The 11852-nt window shown below is 62.0% G+C and overlaps 1 protein-coding gene across 4 annotated transcripts; it reads left to right on the top strand.

The window, feature by feature from the left end:
• Window positions 1-3381: 3381 nt before the first annotated feature.
• On the top strand, window positions 3382-11852 carry CSF1 (colony stimulating factor 1). 4 transcript variants are annotated; one of them, XR_007891936.1, is made up of 10 exons: window positions 3382-3468; window positions 4667-4798; window positions 6698-6760; window positions 7068-7247; window positions 7838-8015; window positions 8969-9789; window positions 10058-10113; window positions 10212-10264; window positions 10618-11732; window positions 11775-11852. XR_007891936.1 is itself a non-coding variant. In XM_051643761.1 (9 exons), exons 1-8 carry the CDS (start codon window positions 3448-3450, stop codon window positions 10261-10263), a joined length of 810 nt encoding a protein of 269 aa, XP_051499721.1. In that variant the 5' UTR covers window positions 3382-3447; the 3' UTR covers window position 10264; window positions 10618-11846. The 4 variants fall into 4 exon arrangements, 2 of the variants coding, with proteins under 2 accessions (XP_051499721.1, XP_051499720.1); XR_007891937.1 differs by having other exon boundaries at window positions 10618-11795; window positions 11838-11852; XM_051643761.1 differs by having other exon boundaries at window positions 9662-9789; window positions 10618-11846.

The following is an 11852-nucleotide window of genomic DNA, read 5'->3' as shown; positions in this document are numbered from 1 at the left end:
TGTGACACTTTTCCGGTCACTTCAGAGGAGGAGGGAGGGGATGAGTGTGCAGGAGATAAGAAGGAGCGTGGTCCTCAGCCGGTGTCCCGGGGCCTCACGCGCTGGCACGGGGTCCCAGTGAGTCACCTCCCCTGGGGCTGGCGTCACCCCGTCGTGTCCCTTGGGTGCCTCCCTCTGCTGCTGGGTGCTGCTGAGGTTCCTGGGACGGCTGGTGGAAAATGAAGATAATCTCTGGGCAACCTGGGAGGAGACAGGAGGGGATTTTTTTTTTTAGGGTTTTTTAAGCCCAGGCTCCTTCCTCCCTCTCCCCATCATCCTCAGCACCCACGTTGATCCTGGTGCAGCTGCTGAGGGCCACCCGTGGGTGCTAAGGACGTGCCACCCAGGCAGGCGTGGTAGATTTAATGCCGTTTTGGGGACTGTCACTGCTGTCCCCATCTTCCCCAACCCTAAATCCCTCTTGTTCCTCTGCTGGCTCCCTGCTCCCAACCTTCTGCCTGGGGTTATCTCAGCTCCAAGACAAACCCTCAGCAGCTTCGGTGTTTCCGGCCCTAGGGAGCTGATACTGCCACTTCCTCGAAGCTCGGATGTGGTGGCTTCTCACCCACACGTGGCCCCCTTGTCACTGTCTCCTTGGCTCAGCCACAACCCAGTTGCAGCCAGTTGTGTTTACGGGGTGATTTTGCTCCGGCGGGGTGACCGACGCTCCGCCGGGCCCTGGTTCATCTGGTGGCCACTGATTGTTTCCAGTTGCCCGCAAACAGGAGAAGGTCCCAAATGGGGGACAGGGCTTTGTGCATGGCTGGTGACACCACACTGGTGGCTTCTCTGTCCGCGGAGTTGTCCCCAGATGGGTCTGTTCGGGCACTGCTTTTGGACATGGATCCATCCGTGTGCTTGGGAATCCCCTTGTGTGCACCTGTGGGAATGATGACACCAAGCTGGGAGGAGTGGCTGACACACCAGGGGGTTGTGCTGCCATTCAGGGAGACCTGGACAGGCTGGAGAGTTGGGTGGGGAGAAACTTGATGGAATTCAACAAGGGCAAGTGCAGAGTCTTGCATCTGGGGAAGAACAACCCCATGGACCAGTACAGGTTGAGGGCTGAGCTGCTGGAGAGCAGGGTAGGAGAAAGGGACCTGGGGGTCCTGGTGGACAGGAGGATGACCATGAGCAGCCATGTGCCCTGGTGGCCAAGAAGGCCAATGGATCCTGGGGTGGGTTAGAAAGGGGGTGGTTAGTAGGTCAAGGGAAGTTCTCCTCCCTGTCTATTCTGCCTTGGTGAGGCCACATCTGGAGTATTGTGTTCAGTTCTGGGCCCTTCAGTTCCAGAAGAACAGGGAACTGCTGGAAAGAGTCCAGGGCAGAGCCACAGAGATGATGGAGGGAGTGGAACATCTCCCTGATGAGGAAAGACTGAGGGAGCTGGGGCTCTTGAGCTTGGAGGAGACTGAAGAGCGACCTCATCAGTGTTTACAAATACATTAAGGGCAGTGTCAGGACGGCAGAGCCAGGCTTTGTTCAGTGATGTCCAGTGACAGGACAAGGGGCAGTGGGTGCAAACTGGAGCACAGGAGGTTCCAGCTGAACATGAGGAGGAACTTCTTGACTGTGAGGGTGGCAGAGCCCTGGGACAGGCTGCCCAGAGAGGCTGTGGAGTCTCCTTCTCTGGAGACATTCCAACCCCCCTGGACACGTTCCTGTGTGATGTGCTCTGGGTGACCCTGCTCTGGCAGGGGGGTTGGGCTGGGTGGTCTTCCCAGGTCCCTTCCAACCCCTCAGATCCTGTGATTCTGTGAATGGATCTGCTTGTGCACATGTGGAGGCCTCCATGCACATGTGGACCCACCCATGCACATGGATCTGTCCATACATCCGTGATCTACCCATGCAGACATGGATCCACTCACACGCGCGTGCACACGGATCTGTCCCCGAACACCCATGCGAATGGATCTGCTTGTGCACATGTGTCTCCATCCGTGCTCACATGGATCCATCCGTGCTCATGTGGGTCCATCCGTGTGCACACGGATCTGCCTGTACATGCCCGTGCGGAGGGATCTGTCCCTGCACACACGGATCCGCCCACGTGCCCATGCACACGGATCCGTTCACACGCCTCTGCCCGCCGGGCACCAGCAACAGGAAAAGCAGGCGAGGGACTGGGAATCCGGTCCTGCAGGAACACCCCGACGCCTCCCCCCCTCTGCCCCGACACCTCCATCCCTGCCCTGCTCACACCCCCCGGCACCCCACAATGCCAGCACCCAGGGACGTGTGTGTGTGCGCGCCCAGGGCACACACGTGTGCAAGCCCCAGGGCTGTGCATGCGCGTGTGCACGTGTGTCCGTGTTCCCACGGAACAACCAGGGATGTGTGTCTGTCCCTAGTGTGTGCACGCGTGTGCGTGTGTGTGTGTGTGTGCCCGGGGACACGCATGGCCGTGCAGGTGGGTGTGCACACGTGTGTGTGCGTGCCCGGGGACACGCATGGCCGTGCAGGCGGGTGTGCACACGTGTGTGTGTGTGCCTGGGGACACGCATGGCCGTGCAGGCGGGTGTGCACACGTGTGTGTGTGTGCCCGGGGACACGCATGGCCGTGCAGGTGGGTGTGCACACGTGTGTGTGCGTGCCCGGGGACACGCATGGCCGTGCAGGCGGGTGTGCACACGTGTGTGTGTGTGCCTGGGGACACGCATGGCCGTGCAGGTGGGTGTGCACACGTGTGTGTGTGTGCCCGGGGACACGCATGGCCGTGCAGGTGGGTGTGCACATGTGTGTGTGCGTGCCCGGGGACACGCATGGCCGTGCAGGCGGGTGTGCCCACGTGTGTGTGTGTGCCCAGGGACACGCATGGCCGTGCAGGCGGGTGTGCACGTGTGTGCATGTGTGTGTGTGTCCGGGCACAGTGACAGGGCTGAGTCTCTGGGATCAGGGCCGAGCGGGGCCGAGCCGAGCTAAGCCAGGACAGGCCGGGGCCGAGCCGAGCCGAGCCGAGCCAGGACAGGCTGGGGCTGAGCCGAGCCGAGCCGAGCCGAGCCAGGCCGGGACAGGCCGGGGCTGAGCCGAGCCGAGCCGAGCGGGGCCATGGCAGCCGATGTGGCTGAACCGATCCGAAGGGGCCGATCGGAGCCGAGCTCAGCCGAACCGATCCGATCCGAGGGGGCCGGTCGGAAAGCCGATCCGAGCCGAAGTGTCCAAACCGATGGGATCGGAGAGAGCCGATCCGCTCCGAGCGGAGCCGAGCGGGGCCGATGTCCGCCGAGCGGGGCCGCTGCGGGCGCTGGCCGCCCGCCAGCCCTTTCTCATAAACCACATGCTGCCGCGCCGCTATAAAGGGGAGCGCGGCGGCGGCGGCGGCTCAGCCCGGCCCTGCTCGGCCCCGCCGCCGCCTCACCCGCACCGACACCGCCCCGCCGCAGCCCCGGCCCCACGGCAGCCCCCATGCCCCGCCTCGGAGCCAAGGTATGGCGGGTTCTCCCGTTACTCCCCGGACGCGGCGATGTCCCCCCGGTCCCCCGGCGCGGCGCCCGCTGCCACCTGTGCGGGGTCCCCCCCGGGGGGAGCAGAGCAGCCCCCGCCGCTCCCGTAGCCTCCCCCGGTTCTCCTCGTGTTCCCGGTCGCGTAGAGGGATGCGGCATAAGCCCCTTTTTGGGGAGCCCGGCCTTTGGCAAGGGGATGCTGCAGCCCCATCCCGGTGCTTGGAGCCGCGAGGTGATGCTCCAGCCCCGGTTCCCGGTTCCAGCCACCTCCCGGCTCCCGGGAAGCGCTGTCCTAGCTCCGGTTCTCGGCTGCGGCCCCATCCCGTCCCCCGCTGCCAGCCCCGGTTGCAGCCCCGTCCTGTCCCCCCTCCTGCAGCCCGTCCCGGTGGGCGAGGCTCCGGCCAGCCGTGGCCGTAGTCTCGGCGGTGGCCCGGGCGGCATCTTGCAGTTTCACAAGAGGGGAGGATTTCTGGATAACCTCCAAGGGAAATTCCACCCCCTCCCCATCACCCAGGCACCCTCTCGGTACCGGTGCGCCGAGGAGGGCGCACAAGCACCCACCCTGCGGGGCTGTTCCATCCCCACCCATGGGGTCTTGCCCCCGGGATAAGAACCGTTGCCCACCGGGGTCCTGTTCTAGTTTGGGGCCTCCCTGCTTCTTTGCCGGGATTGGGAGGGGAATTTGGGGTGATGCCAGAGCTGCTGCATGGAAAGAGCCCGGCGGGTGCAGAAAGTGGAGGCTGGGGGGGGGGGCGTTCTGAAGGGTGGGAAGAGGATTTTTGGGGATGGGTGGGTCAGTGTGTCAGATGGTTCCCTGGAGCCGGGGTGGAGGAGAAGACTTGCAGAAGAAAAAGAGCAATGGTGTGGGAGAAGGGGACAAGGACTGGATGGGGAATGTGGAGGTGGCCAAAAGCCATGTTCAGGCTTGTGCCAGCCAGGCTCTGGCCACGCAGCCCCCGCGTCGGGCACTGGGAAATTCCCTGCTGATCTGGTGCTCCTAAAAATAGCGGGATGGGGACGGGCACGGGGGGTTGGAGGAGGGTGGTGGGGTTATCCTGGTAGACTGTGGTCAAACCGTGTCCACCATGAAGGTGGCTCCTCTGGGGAGTGGGGCGGAAGGGCAAGGGCTCGGTGGGGTGGGTTTTCAGCCCTGCTCCAAGCCTTTGCTCTGCCATGCTCAGGTGTGCCTGCTCCGCTGCACACTGCTCTCGTCCCTCCTCCTCCTCCTGCTCTGCAGCATCCATGAGACAGAGCAGAACAGCTACTGCCAACAAATCATCACCGAGAAGCACCTGGCTGAACTGGAAGAGCTGGTGAGTGCACTGCCTGGGTTCCCCTGTGGGACAGGAGCTCCTCTGAGGCAGGAGCAAATCAGCCCTTCTTTAGGGCTGAAAAATCAGCAGATTGGCTCATTTTTATCTCCACCAGCCAAGCGGTGGTAGCCAGGAGCTGAGCATCCATGAGCACGAGGGACAAGTGGGCACCGGGGGGGTGACGTGCCACGGTGCCTTTAGCAAGGGTGGCTGTGGCAAAGTGCTGGTGGGAGGAACAGAAGAAGAGGGGAAGTGGGAGGTGAGAGGAGCGTGGCTGGGAAGGGGACACGAGTGGGGCTGGATGGGTACAGGGCCGATGGGGAAGTGGTGGAAGGGACCGGAGCTGCTGGGGCTGTGGTGTTTTCCGGGCGGTTGCGCAGGGGTTAAGCCGAGGAATCCGGCTGCATTCCTGAGTCCAGCTGCTTGCCTGGAAGCTGGGCTGGCAATGGGGCTGTGGGTGGGTGGCAGGCAGTGAGGGGGGCCGCTGGCCAGGCTAGCTGGGTGAGATGGAGCCAGCCAGGCTGGGGCAATGGGTGCTTCCATCCCCTGGGCAGCTCCGGCTGCTCGCGCCTGCTCCGCGGGGAGGCAACTCCTGGCCCCATCCTGGGTTTTTTTGGGGGCCGTATCTCGCCCTGGCCCTTGGCTCACCTCCGAGGGGGGAATCACGAGGATGTTCAGGGAGGGGAGAGAGAAACGGGAATCGGGGGCACGCAGGGATTTGCGTGGTTGTGGCAGATTAAATTCCGCCCTCGCAGCGAGCAGGGTGTGCGGGCGAGAGGCTGAGCCTGGAACCGCCGTGTCCGGGCTCTCTTTACCTCTTCCTCTTGAAACATCGAGCTACAGAGCCAGGAGCTGGCAGATTATCTTGTCTGCAAGCTCAGTTTCCTCTACCCAAACTGTCCTTGCAGCCCCAACATCCTGGGGTGCATTTATTTTGCAACCCCCCCTCCCGGGGGGGGGGGACGGGGATTAAAAGTGGGTGCGTGATGCGGGAAAGGGAAGAAAAGGGAGCAGGTTTGAATGGAAGTTGTGGTTTCCTTGCTTGAGGATGGAAGCCCTCTCCCTCTTCTCGCTGGCTGGAGGAGCCAACCCTCCTCACTCCAGCCCCTGTGGGATAATGGAGCAATTGTTTCCGGGCCGGCATCCCAGGCCGGCAATTCTGGCAGCCCTCGCCCTCCCAGCCTGGGATGCTGGCCCAGAGGCAAGAGGGGCTTGTTTAGGGTGGGTTTTCACCCCCATCAGAAAAGGTTGTGGCGTGGGTGGGGGGCTGGCAGCCCTGGGTGGGGGTCCCTGGTGTTGTGTGATGCCACGGGGTTGGGTGATCTCGGCGTCGTGGGCACCTCCTGCATGGCAGGATGCTCCTTTGCAGGGTGGGTTTGGTGGAGGAGGGGGGGGTCCTGGGGAGAATCAAGCAAGGCTGGGGTCTGCTGTTGTGCTGGGAGGAAGAGGAGGAGGAGGAGGAAGAGAGGTGGGGTGGGAGCAGGCAGAAGGAACGTGCTGTCTTGGTGGGAGTGAGGATCCTGGGTTCATCCCTGCCAGGGGCTTGACCTTTGGGAAGTGCCTGTGCTGGGATGAAGATGAGGAGGAGGGGGAGGAAGAGGAGGAGGAGGAGGAAGAGAGGTGGGGTGGGAGCAGGCAGAAGGAACGTGCTGTCCTGGTGGGAGTGAGGATCCTGAGTTCATCCCTGCCAGAGGCTTGACCTTTGGGAAGTGCCTATTTGGGGAGGAGGAGGATGGTGTGGGATGAAGCAGAGGTGGGAGGAGAACTACCCTTCCCAGCCCTGTGGATTTGGGGGGGGGGGGGGAGTGTCTCGGGCATCCCTTCATGCCCTTGGGTTGCCTGTATTGGCTCTGCTGGCCCCCTCCCACTGTGGGCTGACATCCTGCTCTCTCCTTCCAGGCTGACACCCAGATGCAGCACCCGGGCAAGGTCTCCTTCAAGTTCATCAATAAGATGCAGTTGGTGAGTGGCTCCTTGCGGGGGACAGAAGGGGACAGGGACCAGGGATGGCTGGTGCATGGGTGGGGGGAGATGTCCCTAGGTCCCCAATCTCATCACTCCTGCTCCTTTTGGTGGGGAACCCATCCTGGGTGGCTGTCAGATCCCAGCTTGGACAACCTCTGGGACTGTAAAGGAGCATTTTGTGGCTCTGTGTCTCCTCTTCCCCCCTCCAGGCAGAGCGGGGTGGGTGCTGCTCCCTCTGCCCATCCAGTAACCAGTCTGGGTTGGTGGTTGTTTTTTTTTTTGGGGGTGGGGGAATTCCTTGCAGAACGACTCCGTCTGCTACGTGAAAGCTGCTTTTCCTCTGCTGGGCAAGATCCTGCAGCAAACAGAATTCAAGGAGAACTCCTCCAACGCCAAGAAGATGCAGATGGTGCGCAGGATGTACAGCCGCATCGACGAGAACGTTGACCCCTGCATCAGGGATGAGGATGATGAGGAGAGGAAGGTAGGGTGTCCCCGTCTCCCTTGCCTCCTGGGGTGTCAGATGCAGGGGGGGTTGAGGAGCTGAGCCCTCATCCTTGGGTGAAATGGAGGATCCAGAACATGCTGTGGGGGCAGGACCTTGGGGTGGACCAGAAATTGTAGAATCGTGGGATGGGTTGGGTTGGAAGGGACCTTCAAGATCATCTAGATCCAACCCCCTGCATGGGCAGGGACACCTCCCACCAGCCCAGGCTGCTCCAAGCCCCATCCAACCTGCCCTTCAACACTGCCAGGGATGGGGCAGCCACAGCTTCCCTGGGCAACCTGGGCCAGGGTCTCACCACCCTCACAGGGAAGAATTTCCTCCTCATGTCCAACCTCAATCTCCCTCTTCCAGTTTTCATCCATTCCCCCTTGTCCTCTCATCACAAGCCCTTGTGAAAAGTCCCTCCCCAGATCTCTTCTAGACCCCCTTCAGATGGGGTGTGTATGGACACAGGGAGACACTGAGGGGTCAGACTTTGCTCTGGGTGCAGCTGGGTGGCCTGTGGGGGTGCCACTGGGGGCTTGGCATGGTTGTGGAGCTGATGCTGAGCTTGGCTCTTCCTCCAGCTCTCACAAATGTGCTTCGAGGAGTTCACCACCTCCCCCTACGAGATGCTGGTGCTGGTGAAGGAGTTTTTCCAGGACATCAACCAGCTCCTGCAAAACCAAGAGACCTTTGAGAAAGATTGCAGCCAGGTCTACCGCAGGACCTGCGTGGGACCCAGGAAGGCTGGATCCTCACCAGGTGAGATGCCAAGGAGTTACCTTCCCCTGGCAAAGCTGGGTTTGGGGTGGGGAGGAGGGCTTGGGCTGACCTGCATGGAGCAGCTTGACAGCCACGTGTCCCCAGCCACGGGCACACGTGGGCACCACGGGCACGGCTCTGCCTTGGTCCTTGTCTCTGTTGCTCAGCTGGTGGCCGTCCCCATGGGGTGGCCTTGGTGGTGTGTCAGTGAGCTCCGTGTCTGGGGAGAGCTAAGCTTGGGAGAAGGGGCTGGAGGTGGGATTTGGGCTGGAATCCTGCTGGAAAGAAGGCTGAGGGGAGGGGAATCTCCATCGGGCCGGCTGGAGGCATCAGGCTCGGCTCCATCTCAAGCCCCAGCACATGGGTTGGGAGGAACACGGAGAAGTCGAGGCGCCGGGAGCCCCCTGCCACCGACGTGCTGCATGACCTTGGCCGTGTCACTTCAACGTCCCCGTGCCTCAGTTTCCCCTGACCAAGCCTTCGGGGAGAGAGCGTTGCCTGCCGGGGTGGAAGAGCCCGTGTTGCCGTCCGTGCTTTGCCCGTGCTGTGTGTGTGCATGTCCGTGGAGGAGACCTCTGGCTGCTGTCCACGTGTCCCAGCCGTGTCCCTGTGCCCTGTCCCTGCACCGTGGGGGACCTTAAACGTGGCTGCCCAGCTCCTGCCAGGCGTGGATAACCTGCTGCCATCGGCTCAGGGGACCCGGTGATCTGGGTTGGCATCCTCCTTGCCTGCTGCTTGTCATCTTTGTGCTGGCCCTGCCCTGCCTGCTCCCTGCCTCACCTTTGCTCTCCCTTGGCTTGTTGTTTTTGTTTTGGGGAAGGCTTTTGGACCTTCTTCCCCGGGGAGCTTGGGGGAGGGACGGGGACACTGTCCCTGACCTCAGCCCTGCTGGCTGTGCCCCCTCTTGGAGCCTGGTGACCCCACGGCCCGTCTCTTCTCTCTGCTTCTTTCAGGTGTGGGGACAGATCCCGACTGCAATTGCCTGTCCCCTGCCCTCCCTTCTGCCACCCAGCCCTCCCTCCCTGCTGCCGCCCATGCTGGCAGCGAGGTGGCACCCACTAGCACCCAGGTCCCTTACAGCCTCCTCCACGCCACCCTCGCTGGTTTAGACGCCCTGTCCCAGCCCCTCGGTAGCACGGACGGTGGCTCAGGGACCGGGGAGGTCCCGGCAGCTGGGCTAGGTGACCCTGCACCGGTGCCACCCCCCGGGATGCAGCAGAGAGATCCGACCGACGGCGCCCAAGCCCTCCAAGATCCAGCTGGGACACTCAGCCTGGCGCCAGCGGATGTCCCCATCCTGCCTGGGGATGGAGAGCTGGTGGAGGGGGACACTGAAGTGGTGGCCGGCCACCCCCTGCTGCAGCACCCGACCCAGAAGCAGGGAGCACCCATCCTCCCGGAGCATCCCGGCGGGCTCAGGACCACAGCATCCCCCAGCGCCGGAGCCAGGATCCGTCCCGCCGTGGCAGCTGAGCCTGTCACCCAGCTCCGTTTCACCAGGATGGCCCCGGGGCTGGGGCGGGACCGAGCTCCGGGAAACCCCGGGATCGGGGCGAGGGGGCGCGGCTGGGGGCTGAGCCGGCTGCGGGAGCCCCAGGACGGAGGGGCCGGGCCCAGTTTTGACTCTGGCTTTGTTCTGAGCGCAGAGCAGCGCAGGAAGGAGCCGCCCCTCAGGGAAGGTCGCCGGGAGCCCCTCATTTACATCACGGTGGCCAGCGTGGTGGCTGTCTTGCTAGCCATGGGAGGGCTGCTCTTCTACAAGTATAAATCCAGGGTAAGGGACCCCCCCCCCCCGACCCCGCCGCCTCCCCAAGGCTCAAGCGTCCTCTCCTGCCTCAGTTTCCCCACTTGGTGCGTGTGGGTTGAGCCCCACTTTTCCCATCGTTTTTTTTTTTGGGGGGGGGGGCACACACACACACATGGTGGTGTTGAGGGGGGTGGGAGGATGTTACTTGGGAGATTCCTCCCAGTTCTTGGTGCTGAGGGTGAGTCCCCTCCTCTTCCCCAGGGCTCATCTCCCTGTTCTCCCTCCCTTCCTGCAGGTCCTGGAGCGGTCGCTGGAAGATGGAGACTGTGACCCCGAGGAGCCAGAGAGGAGGTGGGTGCCATACCTCCCTGCTTGGGGGGTGGGGGAGCTTTGGGGACCCCCACTCTGGGCCACCCTGCCCTAAACCCCTCCTGATTTTCCTCTCACAGGGCACTACAGGGAGCAAGGGAATGTCCAGAGCTGGAGACTCAGGACCTCTAAGGTGAGCAGGGGCTGGATGGGACCTTGCAGGGCTCCAGTCCAAGGCCATGGGGTCAACCTTGAGTCCCTGGACTGTCCCCACTGCTGCTGACCTTGGCCTCAGGCAAAGGAATTTGGCTGCTGGCAGGAGCTGGATGGGGTGGGAGTACAGGGAGAGGAGCAGGTTTGCTCCCCAATGCTGCCAACCTGTGGTTTTGCAGCCCATTAATCCATTACCAGCACTTTTCTTAATACATATAGTATTTTTTTCCTGTGGTTTTTCTGGGTTGTGTGTTGTTTTTTGGTTTTTGTTTTTTTTTTTGCCTCCCTGGCAGAGCCTCCACTCCTGCTCATCTTGCTCCTCCTTTTCCCCAGGGCCCCAGGCAGGATGTGAAGCTGCTCGGGGGATGGATCCGGATGCTCCTGGCCGGTCCCTCCAGTCCTGCCATGAAGCTGACACTCCCTCCTCCTTCACCTGGTGGCCTGAGACTGCAAAAACACACACAAACCAAGCAACCCCAACCTCCCTGGCTGGGGGATGAAAGGATTGGGGGGAACACACCCCGAGTGGGACCCCCCGGGAAGCAAAGGGCTGGAAGACATGGGACTGTTCCTGAAGGGCTTTGCCAGGACGGTGGCTGAGGTGACACCGTGATGCTGAGCGGGACGATGGAGGGGCTGGCCTGGATGTGGGGTGATGGATCCCGCTGGGACACGGCCAGAGCTGGCAGAAGAAGGAGAGGACCCACTTCCCCCAATTCCCCTGGCTCTTCTTCCACCACGCTGGGCTTTGGAGCAGCACCCATCACCCCCAACCCTCAGCTTCATCCTGCCTTGCCCAAGGCTTCAACCGGAGCATCTCGGATACCCGAAGGTGGGAGGGAGGGATTAACAGGGACTCCCCTCCCACCAGCTGCACCACCCCGGCCCCGACTTGCAACTTTAAACCCTCACACTGTGAATATTTAAAAGCCCACCCGTGTCCCTGTCCCCATGCAGGGCTGGGCTCGGGGGTGACAACTTGGCACCGTCCCACTCCCCGTCCTCCTGGGCTCTGGTCCCACACCCGAGCTGGACTCGGCTCCTCCTCGTGCCATCACACTCTTGATTTTTATTCTTCTGGTTCTTTATTATTTTTTTTTTTAAATAGAGTGGATGAAAGTCTTTATCCCACAGTATTTTCCAGGGGGTAAGGGGGCTGGGAATCCCATCCTGGTCCCCTCTTCTCAGCCCCCTCAGCCCTCGGAGGGTTGTTGCGACGAGCTGGTCTCGCCTCGGACTCAGTTTGAATCTTGTGGTTCTTTTCTTCAATGTTTGTGACTGCGCTTGAAGTGAAGGGAAACGGGGCCAGGGAAAGATTGGATCTGTTGGGGGGAGAAGTGGAGATGCCCCAGTAGGTACCTGGGGGCTTTTCAGCTCGGCCCCCTTCCCAGTCTAGCTTTGGGAAGAGCTTGGACTGGGATGGAGAGGTCCTGGTTTGAGAGCAAGAGGTCCTGGACTGGGATTGAAAGATCCTGGACTGGGATGGAGAGGTCCTGGTTTGAGAGCAAGAGGTCCTGGACTGGGATTGAAAGATCCTGGACTGGGATGGAGAGGTCCTGGTTTGAGAG

This window comes from Apus apus, unplaced genomic scaffold (genome assembly GCF_020740795.1).
Source record: "Apus apus isolate bApuApu2 unplaced genomic scaffold, bApuApu2.pri.cur manual_scaffold_111_ctg1, whole genome shotgun sequence".
Taxonomy (NCBI): domain Eukaryota; kingdom Metazoa; phylum Chordata; class Aves; order Apodiformes; family Apodidae; genus Apus; species Apus apus.
Note: the sequence above shows the minus strand (reverse complement) of the source record. Positions and strands in the feature narration are given on the sequence as shown.

What these genes read in the sequence shown, in the direction of transcription:
- CSF1 (XM_051643760.1), top strand. Translation starts at nt 3,448, where the DNA reads ATGCCCCGCCTCGGAGCCAAG. An exon ending in AGGATGATGAGGAGAGGAAG is followed by an intron (nt 7,248 to 7,837) that starts GTAGGGTGTCCC and finishes CTCTTCCTCCAG; the next exon opens with CTCTCACAAATGTGCTTCGA. An exon ending in TCTACAAGTATAAATCCAGG is followed by an intron (nt 9,790 to 10,057) that starts GTAAGGGACCCC and finishes CCCTTCCTGCAG; the next exon opens with GTCCTGGAGCGGTCGCTGGA.